The 20,999-nt window shown below is 36.2% G+C and overlaps 1 protein-coding gene and 1 non-coding gene across 2 annotated transcripts; both read right to left on the minus strand.

Annotated features, from left to right (window-relative positions):
- Positions 1-5,350: 5,350 nt before the first annotated feature.
- On the minus strand, positions 5,351-19,140 carry LOC104598157 (ran guanine nucleotide release factor, putative (Mog1/PsbP/DUF1795-like photosystem II reaction center PsbP family protein)). Its single transcript, XM_010260089.2, has 8 exons — positions 18,944-19,140; positions 18,615-18,717; positions 18,473-18,508; positions 18,193-18,330; positions 13,582-13,668; positions 7,681-7,728; positions 7,523-7,599; positions 5,351-5,709 (listed from the first exon to the last, which is right to left on the minus strand). Exons 2-8 carry the CDS (start codon positions 18,687-18,689, stop codon positions 5,562-5,564), a joined length of 609 nt encoding a protein of 202 aa, XP_010258391.1. The 5' UTR covers positions 18,690-18,717; positions 18,944-19,140; the 3' UTR covers positions 5,351-5,561.
- Positions 19,141-19,265: 125 nt separating this feature from the next.
- TRNAM-CAU (transfer RNA methionine (anticodon CAU)) lies at positions 19,266-19,337 on the minus strand. The gene has a single exon. It is a non-coding gene; the product is annotated as a tRNA-Met (tRNA).
- Between the last annotated feature and the right edge of the window lie 1,662 nt (positions 19,338-20,999).

The following is a 20,999-nucleotide window of genomic DNA, read 5'->3' on the forward strand; positions in this document are numbered from 1 at the left end:
ATATTATATATATATATATATTGTAATATAAATTATAAATATAAAAAATAGAAGAATCAAACTGGTCAAAAAGCAAAACTAATCAAACGATTAAACGGTTTCAGAACCAGTTTGATTTCAATTAAACCAAAACCAGTCAAACGATTAAACCAATTCGATTTGAAGAAATACAAAAAAGGTTCGGTTTCAGAATATTACCCATGATTCGATTAACCGAAATGGGAGCACCCCAATTTCCAAGTTGGAATTTTCATTTCAAATGGAATAAAAGGTTGTCTTTTTTTTTCTTCTTTTTTCAAATTTTTATGCAAATCTGTTGGTCTATCATATTACGGGTAAGGACAACGTGGTATGTACATGACAAGCATTTCTAAAGAAATGGAAAATTTGAAAAATTTCGAAATCAATCCCAAATTCCTCTGATTTCGGCGAATTTCAAGGCCTTGATTAATGAAATGATATGGCCTTCATTTGTAGTCTACCTTGGAGGAGTAGTTAGGGCATAGCCTAAAAAAACAATACATAGTCATGGGAAATGCCCTCTTCATTTGTATCACACAAATGAGGTTGTCGATGCCATAGTCATCAGAAATTAAGAATCAGACCCAGTGTCACATGGAAAATATATAGCCTGGGCCCAAGTTAATCACTCATTTGCTAAGTCAACCTGCACTAAGTTCATGACTTCACAACACTAATCAAACAAGTTTCCGAAGAAAGAGGTATACATGATTCTAACCTTTAAAAGAAGGGGTTTTTATAGTTCAGTCCACCCCTAGGGTGGAGATAATATTTCTAGTGGTGAACTGAATCTTGCCTATGGAAAATGCAGTTTATAGGGGAGCTATTAGTAGACAAGGAGGGGGTTGCAATTCAGATTTATGAGGTGGATTGCAGTATCCCTTAAAATAATTAGGTAGACATTGGTACCATCATGATTTAAATAAAAACAGCTTTCAAATGGACTCTTGTTCATATTCTTATCAACCCAAAGGTTGTCTAATTTGGAATCCATTCAGAAGGTTTAGAAGACCAAAAATCAGCCTAGTTGTAGGATTTTAACACCTCATTCAATTAGCTTATTGTAGGTGGCGTTTGGTAGTGTGTAAATATCGTGGATGGGACCATTTTGGTTCTGTCCACGGTAAGATATGGTGTTCTGTTATGTGTGGACGGGGACAGGCCACACCCTAATTTATCGTTCATAGTATTTCGTGGATGGTTCACGGTATGGTGTGGATAGTTTGTGGGAAGATTTCAGTATAACTCATATGTGTTGCATTGGTCAAATTACTCTTATTTTATTTAATCTTTTAATAATTTTTAAATTTTTTATTTTTAATATTTTATCAATAAAATAATAATTATTAATGTTAATTCTAGCACAAGTCCGAGGATTCTCCTTCTCAACTCCTTTTTTATTATTTAAATATTAATTTTTTTAATATTTTTAGCAATAAAATTATATTTAAAATATTTTTTATATTTAAATACTATTTTTAATTATTTAAAAATATAATTATTATCTACATACTGATGTCTTTTTTAATTTATTTATCATATAAATTGCAAAAATTAAACATTTATAATCGATTGTATAGATCTCCTATAAAATATATATGACATATATAAAATAAAAATATATATTCACACTATAGTTGCAAAACGACACCATGGGTGTGAATTGATCCGATCTACAACGCGGAACAGCGATATCCATGTTGGAGTTCCACGCAACGCGGAGCAGAACGCAGATGTGAGTGAGAACTGAAGCGAGAACACACGAGTCATGCCAAACTCAACTCAACCTTAACTTGTCAATCAATCAAGTCGTAGATTGTATTTTCGAGGCAGATAATTAGCTTGCTTCACTGGAGTATGACCTAACCAGAACGTCTCTAAAGCGATGACACGCTGATTGTAGACGTAGACCAATAAAATAGTTGTTCCTGAGCCTAACGTAACAGGTTTTTTTTTCTTCTGAGAAAAGAGGCTAACGTAACAGTTAACACCATTTTGAAAGTTGAAACCACTAGTGAATGTGAAAGGTGTATGATATCTCCCAAGATCTCTGAGGAATAACGACAAAGGATAAGATTTGAAATCCAAGGATAGAGTTGCCAGCAACTGGAAGTATGGTCCATTAATGAAAAATGGGATTAAATACAGTCTGCCACCTTGTATTTAGGATAGTGACACTTAACCCCTTGAACTTACAACTTATTTGCAACAAATACCCATTCTCAACATTAATATTCCAGCACTTTGCCCTCATCGGCCTTTAACATTCCGCCAGAAAAACTGCTCATGTGATTATAACGTTCAAGTTTAATTAACTATTTGTGTTATTTTATCATACCATTTTGCGAAAAGAAAAATGATGAAGTACAATTCTTAGTAGAAAAAGATAAAGTACAGCTAAAAAAAGGAAAAGTAGGAAATTATAGATAATACAGAAAGTACAACAAAAGATGAAGAAAAGGGGGAAATAAAAACAAAAACAGAAAAATAGAAAACTATAGAAAATGCAACAAAGAAAAGAGAAAATACAAAAGAAGAAACACTAAAACTTGCAAAAAAAAAAAAAAAAACTAAAAATACAACAAGAGACGCCGTACTTTAACATAACTACTTTTTCTATTTCGATATTTTATTTGCTCAGCCATTGAACTTCAAATGGACATTTTATCTGTAGCATATAAAAATTCAGGGTTAGTCTTTGCTACAAATTAAAATTCAGGGGACTAAGTGCCACTAACACAGTGTGTACTTTACCCTTTTTTTCTTATGAATACATTAATTAAAATAGTTCAGCACAATGTAATGAACTCGTGTCAAATCATATATAAAGAACGAATTCAATCGATCATGTCAAAGTTGTATGTAATAGGTGTAATCCAACGAAAACCATTTGTGAAAGGTTCATCTAGAAAAGACCTTGGAATCCCCAAAACTCCTTTTTCAGCTTTGTGGAGGGATGACATGGCCAATCCAAACAGCTCTCTGACAAACACTATCTCGCTGGGCTATTTGTGAGATTCTGTACATAACAGGTCTGCGTCCTGCTCTTTTCATGTATTTTTACTCCACAAACTACAATTATTTCGTTTTGAGAATGAAAGAAAAATTGTAAAAGAAAGGGGGTCAGGAATGCCACGTGTTAGACAGTGAGGTTGAAACTTGCCAAGTATCATAGAGAGAAGAACTTTATCTCCTATTAAATTGTAGGTACAATCACTTTCCCACGGTGGATATAAAGAACCAGAATTTTTTCATCATCAAGGGAGGTGAGGATTCATCATCAACCGTTAAAAGCAATTGTAAACCGGAATTTTTTTCAAGTGTGGTATCACGACCATGAAGTGGTAAACACTCAAAACACGTGAGATGCCACCTCAGCTTTCCACAAAATACATTTGAGAAACCAAAGCGGTTAAACTACGTAGTAAAAATGCATCGAGGTAAAAGAGAGGAACCTGGCCTCGAATGCTTCATTTTGAGCAAGCTGAACCGTATATAATACACAAATAAAAAGAAAGCTGGACTACTCGCCACAGAAGAGGTCCTGCATCTAAAGCTCTGGTGCATTCCAAGTACAAAGAACAGAAAAATAATGGGTTGTCACTGACAATATTTCGAAATTTTGTTTAAAAAGGCGATTAGAACTCAAAACATAGCTAGCAGATACGAAATTCCCCAGTGGCAGGATTTGTTTTTTATTTGATACAATGAAAGATAATTACACAATCCTAAAAAAAAATAGAACCTAAAGCATCAACAAGAAGAATATAGTCCAGTGGCAGGATATTTCATTAAAAAAACATGCAATCTTAGGTTTATTTATTGGAGTTTTTTATTGAAGGTGTTGTTTTGCATGTTTTGTGTAACATGCTTCATTAGAATATCTTGCAAAAGCCAGCAACATTCCTAGTTTCCTACGACGGCTGGATGTTGAAATTCCTGCGGCACTCGAAGCTTATTCAGTGATTGGCTGCTTTCTAGGCAGTAAGCACCACCTCGATTAAGGGTATCAAACTATCAACCATCAAGAGAAGCTTCTATGAGCTATTATATTGGTATTGTTATATACAATAATGCAACATGATCGAAAGCTCAACCATACAGTACCCATACACGAAACAACTTTTGTCTTAATATAAAAGCTCAAGTTCCTCTATCTCTCTCTCTCTCTCTCTCGATCAGCATAAGTACGTTCTGCCTAATCATATTTTTGCTGAAATAAATAGTCCTTTCGGCTAAGTGCGAGAAGTACTTTATGACTTTTATAAGCAAAAGATACACGGGGTGCACCCGGATGAAAGCCATAAAATCTCCACCTTTATCGTGTACTTTTTGGGGCTAAGATTTGGTTTGAAAATGATGTCACTCTTAATATGTACGCGGAATTGGGTGTTTTCAATTAAAAAACAAAAAAAAAAAAGAATTCTGATCACACTTCTCCAACCTTATCTTCCTTGTACACCAATGCAGAATGCCCTCCCCCCTAAAAAAGTGCCCTGCTTTCTGGGTAAAAATTAAACATCATAAATAGCAATGAGTGGAGATATTTTCTCCAATAGAGACAGATCAACTGTATTTTGCATCAAGCATATGATACACCCATGAAACCAAAATCCAATTACGAAATATTTGATGGGACCAGTATAAATTCCAGCGATCAGGTAATCTTAACCATCAAATGAATGAACCTATCTTTCTTTCTGAATTCCTACCTTTTTTTATGTATTCAAGCTGATCTTAGGGCTGGGATCATGTAACTTGCAGGACGGTTGGAGTTGGCCCATCAAGGAATTACCAACCTATATAATAAATTCGATCTTCGTTAAAGACATAACCTGCTAAACGTTCAGCACACATCCATATGCTGAGGTTATCCTCTGGAGAATATGCCAAGTTTTTTCTTGAATCAATAATATGAAGCCATTTGGCCGCTTATGTCAGAACAGTTCAAGTGCCAGAGTTTGTGGGATCCAGTGTTGGAAAATGTCACACAGCTTGCTATAATTGTAGAGGACCTCTTGGAAACTTTTAATTGTAACAACAGTAACAGGAAAGAAGAGTTATTTTAATAATTGCCGAACAAAAACAAATCAGAAACACTATATGATATTGAGATATAGAAAAGAACATGTGAAGTTACATCATGGTAACCAATAATATTTTTTCATTTCAAGGTAAACTGTTACCCAACTCCCAACATCTAGCATGAATAATTCCCAACCTCCTCATTCTTCTGTGATCAAGCATGTCAAGGTGAATAAACTGGACTGGTAGTTGAAATCATGGGAAAAAACTCAAAACCATTATTTAGAGATTGCACGAGAGCAGCTATGCGATAGGTGTACGCCGATGTGACATTTGATTACACGCAAACAAGCAATAACATAACAGAGGTTAAGGACATCCAAGAAGTCGATTTATAATACAGAATGATCCAGTGCACATTCAACTTGGCATTGTCATTTACATTTCAGACAAGAAAGCACCAAGCATAAAGATAAGCATTATTTTTTCCTGGGTGAATACCTTTAAAGGCACGCTTAAGTCCCCGCACCAAAAAGGTTCCAGTCATCGACCTTGAAGCTTGAGACAGCAAGTTTGAAGACATCAGCCATTAGCATACATCCAGATTGTGCGGCAGAGACAGCTAAACCAGCTCCCACTGTCCTAGCACTTTCACTCAAAGGGCTGAAAATGAAAAACAAAGGAATGCTTACAGATTTAAGGTTTAATTACCATTAAACTTTAGTCTGCATTAGCTTAGCCATTAGCCAACCCTAATTAAACGCACAGGAGAAAACATGACCAAATACCCACCATTCAAAATCTGCTACATCCAACTTTAAAAAAAAAAAGATAGTGTTTTTCCCAATATTTCTTCCCAGGGATGTGAAAACTGCTTTGCTACTATCAAACCTAAATTTGTTTTTGGAACAACTTTTTAGGTAAAACTGGCATTCAAGAAGTGGTTTGAATTCCCTGAAAAGAAAAACAAAATAAAGACTTCATAAAAAGTTGTGAAAGCCAACTCTAATCTTTTTTCCCAGAGCTGTAAAACAGTTTTGCTAATATCGAATAGTTTTTTAACTAGTTTTCAGGCAAAAACCCTTAAGAACTGAGTTTGTTTACTGAAAAAAAGAATGTCAAAATAAAGGCTGAATAGGAGCTAATGTTACCTGGATATGCAAGGACTCTTGGCTGGACATGGTGTCAGATACAAATTTTACACTAAAAGTTGAAGCATCCAAAATAATGTAGCACCCACTAATGAGTAATGAGCCCGGATCTCCTGCAAGTGTGCATATGGCATCCAATCATACATTGGGAATATCTCCAGTGCATGTACATTAAATTCTTGGGGAGATGTGTCCAATGTGTGGCTGGGATGCCTGTTCTTGCAGAGTGTGTGCACAGTCTCCGCATACAGGAGATCCCATTGCCCCTTTAACAGGTATCCAGGTATCATAAAATAGAAAGAGTTCCCAAAATCCATTTTCTTTTGGCATGCTGAGGTGGACACGTATTTGTAAGCCATCAGTTGATCACCGCTATATCCACTCTGTCCTTCTTAAAGAAAAGTTGTTATACCATTGTGCAGTTTAAAACCAATACACCCCTACTAGTTTTGCACTGGCCTCACGTCAATACAATGGCAATCCAAAAATTTTAGTCCATTTGTTTTCCTCTCCCCCCATTCTACTTGTCCATCTCTCTTCTTGCATGTAAGAATGCACATGCCACTCAACTAGTTATCAATAAACTACCAAGTGCAGATTTAAAAGTGAGGAGTGTCACTAAAGTGCAAGGGGGTTCCTATGGCCTGAAGTGCAAGTCAAGGTGCATTTCCGAAAGAAGTAAGGTGCAACTTAAAATAAAATAAAATAAAAAAGCAAAAGAAAAACTCAACATACAAAAAAAAAAGAATACGCAAATCTAAATTCTGAAAGAAATAAAACATTTCCAAAACCCTATTAGCTCAAATTGGTTTGAGAATTGTGATATTAACATGAAAGTTGTAACCTTGTGTGTTCAAGTCCTACATGGACTAAATTGTTTAAACTCTAAACATCATAAGTACAACCTACTTTACAGATTCAGCATTAAATTCAAGATTAATTTATTAAAACATAACAACCAGCCATATGAAAACACACTTGGGCCCAGGCCAGGTGCACTCGACAAAATGAGACTCACTGATGAACCTAGGCATACCTTTTAGAACCCAGATTGACTTGAATGGTGATGGGATTCTTTGCAAGCGAAAACTCTGAACACACTCTGCAAGCATGGGTTGCACAACATAGTTCCCAATATACAACTGGATGATATGTGCATAGAGTTTTTGCTTGCAGGAGATCCAGGCTCACTTGAATGGCCAACGTAGTTCCAACATCACCACAGGTTTTTGTGGGAATGACAAAGGCTATAAAGGAGCATCGTACAACTCAAGTGGATGGGTTGCACAAGTTTAAGTTACCAAACTAGTATGGTTGATACTTACTTTATTAAGATTGGCTCATATGCAGTGATTAGCACATCAGTGTTGACTTCCTTAAGACGCAAATTTGCCAAATAAACCTGCAGACCCCAATCCACAATTCAACCTATCAACTTGTAACTGGTTGCTAGCACATGTGTCAAGACTTGAAATGAACTTACCCTCACAATGTTTTGTGCCTCTCTTCCTTGACGTCCTTTAGAAATGGCCTATACACAAGCAATAAGAAAAGTTAACAATCAGTGTATTGTTAATATATAAGCATGATTGCATGCAGATAGTGAAATATGATGGCAAAAAATACAGACATTACAAGAAAGGGCATGTGTCAGTTATTAGAAATGCCTCTGTTTTAGGCCACAGAACACCCATTGCTTATGAATACAGTCTGTGCAATTTGGGAGACTTGTTCCCTTTTTTTCAGCCTTGGAGTTGTACTTTTCACAATGGTATGTTTTCTATAAAATCTGTTTGTTTCGTTGGCACTTCAATGGTCATCTTTCAATGGAAGTGGATTATGGAAGCTCATGTACCCTCTGAGAGGTCTCAGTTGACCAGTAAACTGCACAGAGTTCTTAGATAGTTAGATGAACCCCTGGAATTGTCTGATGACCTAGATGCTTCTGCACCCGTAGAGTACAGAAATAAAGGCCTAGCTTGGGAACTAAATCTATTTAATTAAATTCCTATAATACAGGAAGCAAGTTCCTAGGTGGCAAGTGATACAAATTGCCAAATTTCATTTTTTACAGTAAACTAAAAGCAAGAATCAAATATCGATAGCCCAATACCCAAAGTTGGGTATCAGTGTGTATCAATATTACCAATACTCCATTTTTTTCTTTTTTTATAAGTATTAGAGGGATGGAATCTATCATCCCAAAGTTTTAAAGCTTTTAAAACATGTGTGCATTGGTGTATCCATGTGTATCTGGATGCACAGATACAGGGCATATCATAATCCTTGACTAAAAGTAGAGAAATTCCCAATGGTGTCTAATTAGATTTATTTTGTTCTTGCATTTCTTAATTAAAGACTACACAGCTTATGTTGTTTTTAATTACTACCTTGATTTTCCCTTTTCTTGTAGGTATTCTTGTTTTCCCTTTTTCTTTATCCAAAATAATATAATATTTCTTTTTTTTTCAAATTTTCTGTACAACTAGCACAAAGCTTTCTGCAATGTTTATCCCTCTTTCTTTTTTTTTTTATGTGTTTATCCCTCTTTCTTAGACAGTGAGATTACAACTTTTCAATTTTATATTGTTATAAAAAAAAATAATTTGTATAAGGAAAAAAGTGTCTCATGCACCCCCACTGAAATTTATGCTAGCACTGGCTACCTAACCTGACACCCCCTCACTTCTACCCCTTACAATTACATGTCTTGGTTGATGACCCCCCCCCCCCCAATACATTTGATTTCTGATCAGTGATCACTACCTGTCTTGCTAGTGCATCAGCCATGCTGTTAGATGATCTCTGAGTCCAAATGAAGGAAATCCTCAATTCTCTAGACAGGCTTCTCATCTCTTTCAAGGATTTCCTATGCTGCCAAGATCCATGACTGTTTTCTATCAATTTCTTTTTGCCCCATTTAAATCATTTTCCAGTGAGGAATCGGTTTTTTATCACATTTTGGAAAATTCCACATAAATTGCAAGGAATTCCTCAAAACATTTTTCCAATCAAAATCACAGTACAACATCATTCACAAGTGAATAATTCCCCAAACAGAACACTTTTAACCCCCCCCCCAAATGTATTTGATAGGAAAAGTGCTTCCAACTGTGATTCCCTGCACCTATGAAAGAATAGTTCCCATAACCTGGACACCACTTATAGACTCGAAAAAAAAAAAGAAATCAGAACTCTGTTGAAAAAAAAACAAAAACTTATTAAATAGAAAAAGAGGCTCAACAAATAAAAAACCAAAACCCATTAATTATAATTATTTCTTCCTACAACTACCATCATCATATTTATATTCCAAGAATGCACTCCTTCATGATTGTAGAATTCCCAAGAGTTTATTTCTCTTCTTAATTAGATAATGAAAGGAAACTCAACCATAGCCTCAAGATCATCTGGACTTCATCAGAGAGGCCAGAGGCTGGGCCCAATCTTTGAAGACCCTGCCTCTTCTAAGTGAGGATCAGCTAATGTTTTTGCAGATTGATTTTAAAGTTCCTTTGGGAGGTGCAATATTCTTTTTGTGCGTGTGTGTGTTGTATTCTTTTTTATTTGGTAATTTCATCAGAACTTTATTAAGGAAAGAAAATAGTATACACAACAAGCTTCTCAACAAATTCATGTTACCCTCACTCAGTCCACGTACCAGTTTTGTTTTTTTTTTTTTTTGAGAAAAAAGGTTAACTTGATTGAGAAAACAGAGAGCACATGAGAGGATGCACAATCAGGCTACACACAGGTTATAAAGGCATATTTCTATCACTGTACAAAAAATTCCTGTGTACCAGTTTTAGCCAAACTATCAGCTACAGAGTTTAATTCCCTAGGAATCCAAAAAGGTTTACAGATAAGGAATTTAACAGATCTCTAGCCTCATTTAAATAGTGGGCCAGTCTCCATGGACCTCCTTCCTTCTCCCCTAACCACTTTATCATGTTGCTGGAGTCTCCTTTGATTGTTAGATCAGTGAAGCCTAGGTCTCTCGTGATACAGAGCCTCATTAAAGCAGCTAAAATGTATGCCGTTGTGGAATCTGCAACTCCAATTGGTCCACTAAATACCCATAAAGGATGGCCATCCCTCCTCTTAAATACTCCACCAATTCCTGCTATTCCTGGGTTTCCTGTAGCACTTCCATCAAAATATAAAGTCACTTCCTTCTCCTCTCTTTGATGGGGGATGTTTTTCCCTCTTGAAGGACTGGGAGAGGAGAACAATACTTCCACTACATTCTGCTGAAGCATATTCATGGACATTCCTTTGAAGCTGTCCGAATTCTGCACCCATTGATTGCACAAGTATATTATATGAGAGATTAAGTCTCCAAGTGATCTAGCTTTATTATCGAAAATGCGATTGTTTCGTTCTTCCCAAATACCCCACATTACTGCTTGAGCTACCGTATGCCAGTATATTCTTCCTCGTTTGCCTAGTCCACTTCCTTGCCATTGTCTTAAGAAATCTTCTGTGTTCCAGGAAAACCCAACTGTACCCTACTAGGTTAAGTAAAGCCATATCTTCCTCGTCACTAAGCAATGTAAGAGGAGATGGTCTGCCGACTCACCATTACTGAGACAAAGGATACAGACATGGGGAGAAATGTACAGCCTTCCATTGAGCTTTTTCTGTAAAAGATCACAGGTGTTTATTTTCCCCAAGCAAGCCTCCCACACAAAAAAAAGAGATTCTAGAGGGTACGTGAACAATCCAAACTCTTCTATATAAGGGACCCATAGTTTGTGTCACCCAATACCAAGGCTCTGGAAAAGGAATTAGTTGTGAATTTACCAGCTGGATGGAGCTTCCAGATTCGTTGGTCTTGGTTTGAAGGGGAAACATAGACCTCTCTTAAGGCATGTAGGAGTTCGGCAAGATCCTCATTCTCCACATCCCTCAAGTGTCTTCTTAGGTTTAGGTTCCAGTTTGAAGCAGGGGTTGAGTCTGAAATACAGGAGGCTAAAGTAGCTTCTCTGTTTTGGGAGAGATTGAAAAGATGAGGAAATCTGTTGGCTAGAGTGTTTTCTCCCCACCAAAGGTCAGTCCAGAATTTGATTTTGGCCCCATCCCCTACTTTATATCTAATAAAGGAAATAAAGATATCATAAATGGAAAAAATACCTTTCCAAGGGTTAGAGGCTTTTGTTAGATTCAAGGTGACCTTGCTGTCCCAACCGTTGACATTCTTTCCGCATTTGCTGATTATGACCGAGGTCCAAAGGGCGTTTGGTTCTAGAGGAAACCACCACAGCCACTTCTCTAGAAGTGCTACATCTTTTTCCTTATCCTTCCTATTCCAAGTCCTCCAGCTTCCTTTGGTCTACAGACTAAGTCCCAACTGACTAAGTAGTTTTTTTTTCTCTCCACCCCCATCCCACAAGAAGTCACGCTGCAGCTTTTCAATTTTATTTCTGATCTTGGCCGGGATTTGGAACACTGAGAGATAGTAATTAGGTACTAAGGTAGGTTAGCCAGGGAAGCCTTCCTCCTTTTGAAAGATGGCCTTTCTTCCAAGTTGCCAGTCTTTTTTCACACTTTTCCACTACTGGTTCTCAGAAGCTTTGGCTTCTTGGATTCCCTCCGAGAGGCAACCCCAAGTATGAGATCAGAAAAGTCTCCACTTTACAACCTAGGATCACCTTGAAGCTGTTTACCAAACTTACACTTATGTTTATCCCCACAATGTTGCTCTTGGAAAAATTTACTTGGAGAATGTAACTTTCTCGAAACACACAAGGACCTTTTTCAAGTTAATGATAGAATCCAGATCAGCCTCCAAAAAAAACAATGACATCAGCAAAAATCAAATGGGACAAGTGAATTGAGTCTCTTCCAACTTTAAATCTTTTCAATAGGTTTAGGCTTTTTGCTTTCTCAATGAAGTGACTGAGAATGTCTACAACCAGAGTAAACAGAAAGGGGGAAAGGGAGAAGCCTTGCCAAAGACCCCGACTTGCCTGAAAATAACCTTTTGGTTCTCCATTTATCAGCATTGAGAACTGAGTAGAATTGAGTCACCCTTTTATCCAACACACCCATCTTCTTCCAAAACCTCTTAACTCCAACATATTGAGCACACAGTCCCGGTCAACTTTGTCATATGCTTTCTCCAAATCGAGTTTTATAACCACTCCAGACTTGTCTTTTTGTCTTCTGTCTTCAACACATCATTGGCCACTAAAATACTATCAATTATCTGCCATGAAGATTCTAAGGTGGAACTTAAGGGGCTTGGGAGAAGGAATGAAAAGAAGCTTAGTGAAAGAAACCCTTAAAGAGGGAAAATCCAGATACCGTCATCCTACAGGAAACTAAAAAGGATTTGGTGGATAGGAAATTAATAAAAGCTGTATGGGGATTAAGAGGGAAGAGATGGGCAACCTTGCCGGCCATTGGGACAGCAGGAGAAATCATCAACCCATGGAGAAAAGAGGTGGTTTCAGGAACAGAAATAGATGCTGGAGAGTTCTCCATCTCTGTCTTGTTTACAAATGTATCAAATGGCTTCAACCGGATTCTGACAGGAGTGTATGGGCCCAACTCCCCTCGGGACAGAGCAAGATTTTGGGAAGAGATTGATTCTCTCCACGAATTTGAAGACTTCCAATGTTAAATTATGGGCCTTTAAATCATTTCTCACTACTACCCGTGCCCTTTTAGGCCTGCCCCTAGCTCTTCTCAACCCATCAACTTGTGGCAGATCACTTCTCACCAGTGCCATATAGATTGTCTTCATCACCTATTGGGTCTGCTCCGAGGTTCCTATCAATATATTCATTTCTGATCATATCCTTCTTAGCTTCCCCACTCATCCATCTAAACATTCACATTTCTACTACAATCATTTTCGTTGGACATGTTCACACTATTCGATACAATATTGCCGGCCTTACAGCCATTTTGTGAAATTTCCCTTTTATCCCTTAGGGTATTAATAGACTTGCTTGAAAGAATTTCAAATTTGAAAGTCAATTTGAAGAACAGATGCATTGCAGGAATAAATTTGATGGGGTAGATGGAGAGATAATGCGGTAGTCTTTGGATGTTCAGCCTCACAATGGTCAATGAAGTATCTAGGACTCCCTTTGGTACTTCCTAGTTCTAGTCTCACAAACAACTATAAAGCCAACAATGTTGTATGGAACAGGATTCATCCTCTCTAGTTTCATCAATTAATACTATATTATATCAGTAAACCGCATAAACCATGGTACTTCTCCTGAACATACTAAATCAATTCATCCAGGGGAAAGCACAAGAAGAATAAAAATGATAAGTATTGATCGAAAGAACAAAAATGATAAGTCAAACAAGCAAATAGTAAAGCTTACACATGAAATTAGTGTGGCTTCAAATTAAACAAAAGATTTACCATTTGACCAACTGCAGTTGTAACTATTGCAGGCATGTTTCTGTAACGCAAGCTTTCTACTTCAACAACTCCTGACTGGTCAATCACCTGATAGAAATTATAAAAAACATGAGTTTTAACTGAAAGACATACATGTTATACCTCAAGCTATTACACATGTTTTATGTACACATGTTATGTTGTTAGTTTGCATTATATGATCTCTAAAAAAATATTCACTGCAAAATAAATACTGCATGTCAAAGTTTGCAAATCATTATGGATCTGTTCTGCCATTCTACTTTGTTTAGTCCCATATCCATTGTTGAATTTATTCAAATCATTCTTACTACTTCAACCCATGTCCTTTTTGGCCTGACCCTAAGTCTTCTTCATATGTGACTGAACCATGTTAGTCTAATATCCCGCATTTTATTGCTGATTGAGGCTACTCCTAGGTTTCTAGGAATATGTTCATTTCCTTTTTTTTTTTGATAAATAGGAATATGTCCATTTCTTATCATATTATTTCTAGCTTTTGTTTATAAGTAAAGAATCATATTCCATTAATTCAAAGATCGGTTACATGAAAATCCCCTTGGAGAGGCACAAGGTGATGCCTCACCATACAGAAAACACAAAAAGTGCATGACTGTTAAAAAAACACAAATTACAGTTGCGCCCAGAACAATGTTTCCCTGTTTGTCCCTTGTTTTGCCAAGACATCAGAAAATACATTAGGTGATCTCTCAACCCACTGTACTGTTACAGACATATTCCTTGTCAGCCATTTGAATTTCTTTATTCTAGCTTTCTCACCCATCCATCTCAACATTCACATTTTTTGGACATTTTGCTTCTTGACTGCCCAATATTATTCTATACAACATTTTTGGCCTTATAACCATTTTATAAAGTTCTCCTTTTAGCCCAAGCAGTATCCTCATATTGCATAGGATTCCCAGATTGCCCATTCTACCCATCCCACTCTAATTCTATGAGCAACATCCTCCACAATTTCTCTCTTGATATGGATCATCGAACCAATGTAATAGAGAAGGTCACATTGAAATGTATCTTGGTTTCTAATCTTAATTGTACCCTGTTTTTCACTCCTATTGTTATTAAATTTTACATTGCATATGTTCTACTTAAATGCTGTCAATCCCATATAGTTGGGACTTGGGACAAGGCTTGGATAATGATGATAATGATATGTTCAATTAATCATAATTATTTTAAAGCAACTTGTTTCTAATCATGGGTACAAAAGATGTAGCACACCTCAAGCCTTTGACAAAAGAATTTGGACTGTTTGTCCATCTGGTAATTTCTCTTCTAATTCCTTCTTTAAGGCCCTTGTTTCAGATTCACAAGATCCCAAGTTTCCTGCTAAAAAAGGTGTGGAACCCCATTGTCCCTCCAAGAGTTTTTTCCTTTTTTTATTTTTGTGTGTGTTAGGGAATATAAACATGTGTGATTTGATGCAAAGGAAGAAGCAGTGGCATGCTCATGGAGTGGGCAGGAGAGGGAGAATTTGTGGGAGTTTAATCAATCATGTTGTTTTGTTGGGTGTGAAGGAAGAGAGAAACAGAAGAATTTTGGACAATAAAAGCAGATCTTTTGAAGAGGTGGAAGCGCACATCTATCATCTCTGTAATTCTTTTTTTTTATAAGAATCATCTCTGTAATTCTTGGGCTCTCAATTCAAAGGCTTTTCAGGGTTTCTCCTTGAACGACCTCCAGAGGAACCTTGAGGAGATTCTCCACAGCTCTCCTCTTCCTCGCCTGCATAAATTGAACTCTAATAGAGTGGAAGAAACTGAAACTCACCTTTGATGGCAACTTCTTGGGCAATCCTGGCAAGGCAGGCATTGGTTGGGTGATCTTAAGGAGAGACAACAGCATTCTTTGGGCCTTTAGTAGCCCTGCAAACGGAGCGGATTCAAATTGAATCAGACTACGTTCGAATTCGAATTCAATTGTAAAAGTGATGATTCGAATTTGATTAAATATACGGCGGATGTAAAAAGTTACCAACTGAATTTGAATTTGACTAGTTAATTGAATATTCGAATTCGACTAATTATTCGAATTCGACTAATTATTCGAATCGACATAAAAACCCCAAGTCTTGAAGAGTAAAAATGAGCCTTTGTTCACCATAAACGAATGACTCGGGCAAACGAAGAACAACAAACGAAAAAAGAAAGAAAACAAAACACCTAAAAAAAACTAAAGCAAAACGAAGAACAACAAATGAAAAAAAAAAACACAACACCTAGAAAATCTAAAGCAAGCAACTAAGTCTCTAGTCATAATAACAAATCCCTTTACCACCGGTAACATGAATAAAGAGAACAGAGTGAGAGCAAGAGAGAGAAAGAACAGGGGGAGAATAAAGGGAGAGCAAGAGAGATAGAAAGAGGGGTTGTTCATCAAAAGAGAAACAAAGGAGAAGAACATTGGGAAGATGCAACAGAGAACTTGAAAACCCCAAACCTTCGGCTGATTTTTCTGCAACAATGCCTCCCAGCTACTAAAGTCCGGATGTCTCATTTGAACGACCACCACCTTCATATCATAGAGAGACAGAGGGGAATGGGGGAGAACCGGGGCAAATGAGATGGAGTAGCAAAGATGGGGGAGATGAGATGAACAATAGTGAGGGATTACCCACTCACCGCTATTGGTAAATGGAAAAGTAGAACTAAGTGGTCTTGTCACTCAAATGATAATCAAGTGTTTTTGTATTTTGTAAGAGATATGTAATTAAATGTCATAAAGCATTAAAAGGGGGTAATGTTAAAAATATATTATATAATATTATATTTATAATATAATCAAAGTCGATTATTTATTGAATCGAATCAACTTACATTCGAATTCGATTCGATTAATTAATCGGTAGGAAATGAATATTTGAATTTGACCGTTTTTACTATTCGAATCATCCGAATTCGATTCAATTACATCGAATCTCAAATTTGAAATCGGATTTTCAGATACCATTGACACCCCTAGCCTTTAGCAGGCTAATCGGTGTCACTAACTCAACAAAAGTAGAAGTCTTAGCTGCTCTTACAGGCCTTTGCATCTCAAAGCAGCTAGGTTTGTTGGCCATTTCCATCAAAGGTGACACAGCAAACACCATCAATTGGTTAGGGAAGGACAGCAGTTCCTGGAGGCTGGTTCAATTTTTGAATGAAGCAAGGGACACTGTGCATTCTGCACATTCTAGGGTAACTTTGGATTCCCAGGGAGCGCAATATGTTGGCTAATGGGTTGGATAAGGCAGGTGTACATGGAAAATTTGTATAGTGACAGTATTCTGCATGTGTAAAGTTCATGGGAGGGCTTTTTTTGGTTGTATCCTGTCTCTCAACTCTCTCCATATATTAATACAGTTATTTTGTTCAAAAAAAAACAGATGTAGCAAAACTAAGTGATGGTAAGAACACAGAAAATAACAGCAGCTGAAGACACACGCTACTTTTCAACAGAAACTTGTTTGTTATATTTAACAAATTCAGCTCAGGAGAAACTGAGGAAGGGCAAAATCCGTTACACCTTTTTTGCTGGTTCAGCGGTCAGCACTGAAAGAAAAAATGTGGTTCCAACCTGAGATACTGACAAATCAACTAAGCAACCATGCATGTTTAATAAGCTCACAGACACCTAATATTTTAAAGTACATGGCATAATCCTTCATGATAATGAGGAATAAATCTCAATGTTCCTCAGGTTGGATGATGTGGTTTACTTGATAAATCTTGATGTTTCACTAATGACAGATACTGGTACGATGTGGTTTTTTTTATTCATGAAAGACACACAATAAGTGCAAAAGACAAAGTGAATTATCTAGAAAAAAAACAAGTATAAGCCAATGCTTTAAAAACCGGACTAGTAACCCAGGCATGTGCAAAATAATCCATATAAATTAGAGATCCCAACTTCTGACTGAACAAAAAGATGATTTCTTTCATGTCTACAGTCTTGTTTTTCATTTTGCATCATTTACTCTTCACCCATCCAACGATGCCCTATGCCACTAAAGGTCCAAGTCTGTAAACAATGCATGAGACAATAATGTCCATCAAGGTCCTACATAGAGGTTTTCCATAATTTTATCAATGATTTGAAGATCTTAGACAAAATTCTAAGAAAAGTTCAAAATTAAGCTAATTTTCTTCTTTTACATTAACTGCATCTCTCTACTTTCATACTTCCTCTAGACTTGTTTATTTTCCTACATCTTCTCTATTCCTCTTGTTTTTACATAGCTTCATGCATACTTTATCCAATGTAGATTACTAGATTTTAATACAAGAACACCTCAAAACCTAGAAACAATACTGAAATTCCAGAGTTTGGAACTTAAAACCTGCTAATTTTAATGTGGTGATGCAGAGGAGTCAAAGCTCTATACATTTTTGGATGAGTATCACCTCTGTGGTTTTATTCATTGCACACACGCACACGTAACTATTGACTATACCAGGGGTTTGGTCAAGTGATGGCAATATACTCACAAATCTTCCAAGAGAAAGATAATATTGAGGGAGGGACAATCAAACACCCTTAAATGCAGAAAAATATCAGAAAGTCGAGACTGAGTATAAGGCGTACCACGCTTCCTTCAGCATCTTGTTCTACTGCAAGGTCTTGAAGAAACCAGGAAGAACTTGCATTATCTTCAACATTGTGCTTCAGCTCTAATAGCTCAAAGATGAGGCTCTCGTCACGAGCAGGATCCACAAAAACCTCCTTTAACCAAGAAAAACAAGCAGACATTCAGAAAATAAAGACATTAGAGGCCACCCAGAAAACGACGGCATCTTTATAGAAAGTTCCATTTAAATACAAAATTATCTGATTATCAAAATACAAATATTAAGCAAAAACCAACCTGGTGATCGGGAACTTCTCGGATGTTGCTCACATCCTACAAATCAAAAATTAAATAAAAAATCACCATTTCATTGCCTCCGTTCAAATCCAGATAGGATTTGACTCGGAAATAAATAAATGTATGTGAAAAAACAATTGACCTGGAACCTAAGAGAGAAAAAGCTGGATATCGCACCGCCAAACAGAAAGCGCTCAACACAGTCGTCTCCACGCATGCTACCACCTCCTGTTTTCCCTGGAAACCTGGTCAAAAAGATTACAGTAAAACAGGAGATGTTTTCTAGTATACGAAAATTTCCAACATTGATAATAAACCAATTATAAGTAAAAAAAAAATGCTGCAAATGTATTCCCAAAAAATTAACAAAACAGAAAAAAGAAACGAGGAATTGTTGCTTTGGAAGTTAATACAATAGCAAAACATCTTTCTTCGAAAAACAAAAGATTATTAATCAGTGTTTTAACTTACGGGCAATGCGTGGTCCGTAGCCGTTTGCAATGCTCTGTGTAGGCGGGAACCCAGAAAACCCAAACGGGCGACAACTTTTCAGGGAAGAACTGAAACCCTAATAGGTTAGTAATTAGTCCAGGGTAACACGTAGTGGGAGACTATGAGTCTGGGAGAACACTCTGGGTTGTGTTGGCAGTGTTGCGAACTCGCGATGTTACAGCTAAATTGCTAAAATGCCATTTTCGCGCGTTAAAATTACGCGGGTACTAAATATAGAAATCAAAAAATAAAGTGAAAAAAAAGGAAAAAAAACGCATTTACGGAAGCAGCATCTGAATTTTATCAGAGCCAGGTTTCGATCCTGGGACCTGTGGGTTATGGGCCCACCACGCTTCCGCTGCGCCACTCTGATTTTTGTCATTAAATTGGATTATATTATTCGCAACCTAATACAACGAAATTCGTTACGAGATTCCACACCGAATAATAAAAGCAATGGTTGCTGGTTTTTTTTGGGGAAAATTGTCCAAAACTCGCTATGAGTTTTCAACATTTTTCTTAAATTTACCACAACTTCTTAAAATGTCTAAAATTCATCATGTCAGTAAGTTTTTATTTTTTGAAACTCACCTTCCATTAGTGCATCCTTAATGTTTCTTAATAGAGGTGTCCATGTCAGTATAAATAACAATTTTCATGACCACATTACCCTTTAATGGTGAGTTAGAGGAAAAATAGTCTTTTTCAGTTTTTTATTTTCTTGGTTTTATTTTGCATTTTTTATGCTTTTTGTAATTTCTATGTTTTTATGTATTTTATATTTGAAAATATTTTTTGAACTTTTTCCTTTCTTCATGTCTAAATATTAAAATGGTAATATATTAACATCCATTCATTTATTTTGTATATATTTTATATTTTTCTATGAAGGTTAAAATGGTAATATATTAACGTCCATTAGTCTGTTTAACGTTAAAGATATGGTGAATTTTAGACATTTTGAAAAGTTTGGGTGAATTTAAGAGAAATGCTGAAAACTCATTGTGAGTTTTAGACAATTTCCCTTTCTTTTTTTTTTTTTGTACAAACCAATGGATGTTGCTTGCATAACCATTAATATCATTTTATTTTGCTAATATGAGGGAAATAGAGACCACCTCACCCAATATTGATATGCTTAGTTAGGCTCTTTGAAAACAGCAAATATGTGGTTGAGACAACCACATCTAAAAAGTACGAATAAAAGTGGTTGGCTTATGAAATTTTCGTTAGACTAAAATGCCCCATGTATAAGATTTGAACAAAAGAAGGAGCAATTATAAATATGTAATTTTGTTTTCTCATTTAATGATTATTATGAAATGACTCTTCTTCTTAATTTAATGCTTATTACTAAAAAAGTAAAAATACACAAAACTCTATTCTTTTTGTTCATAATTTTAAAACAAGTCAATGGCAAAAATGTTATTTAATATCCCCATTTAATGCTTGTTAGGGAAAATATACAAAAAAAAATCCATCTTTTTGTTCAATAATTGGAAAACAAACCATGGTAATTGCTCAAACTTCCCATGAAGTTTTTGGCCATTGTCCAAACCCTATATGAAGTTTGATAATTACAATCACCTCTCCTAAACTTCTTGACACAATTGCAAATAGACCCCTTTGTAAAATCCTCTAACAAGGGGGCATGAAAATGTCCAAAATACCCATGTAATTATTATTAATGTGGTTGTTTAGACATAAAAAAACAACATAAATTTTATGAACAACAAAAAATATAGTTTAAGTTGCAAGTTCATCTTTGAGCAATTGATATGAAGGGAAAATTTGGAAAATACATCAATTATGAAAAAAGAGATCAGAAGGGATTGAGGCAGTAATTGTTACGAAGAAAAATTTGAAAAATAAACGTTTTTGTCAAACATAACTACATGGGTATTTTGGACATTTTTGTGTTTTTCGTTAGAAGATTCTACCAGAGTGTCTACTTGCAACTATGTCAAAAAGTTCATGGGAAGTGATTGCACTTACCAAACTTTAGGGGGTTCATCAATGATAAAAAATTCCATAG

This window comes from Nelumbo nucifera, chromosome 4 (assembly GCF_055504915.1).
Source record: "Nelumbo nucifera cultivar China Antique chromosome 4, China Antique-T2T, whole genome shotgun sequence".
Taxonomy (NCBI): Eukaryota; Viridiplantae; Streptophyta; class Magnoliopsida; order Proteales; family Nelumbonaceae; genus Nelumbo; species Nelumbo nucifera.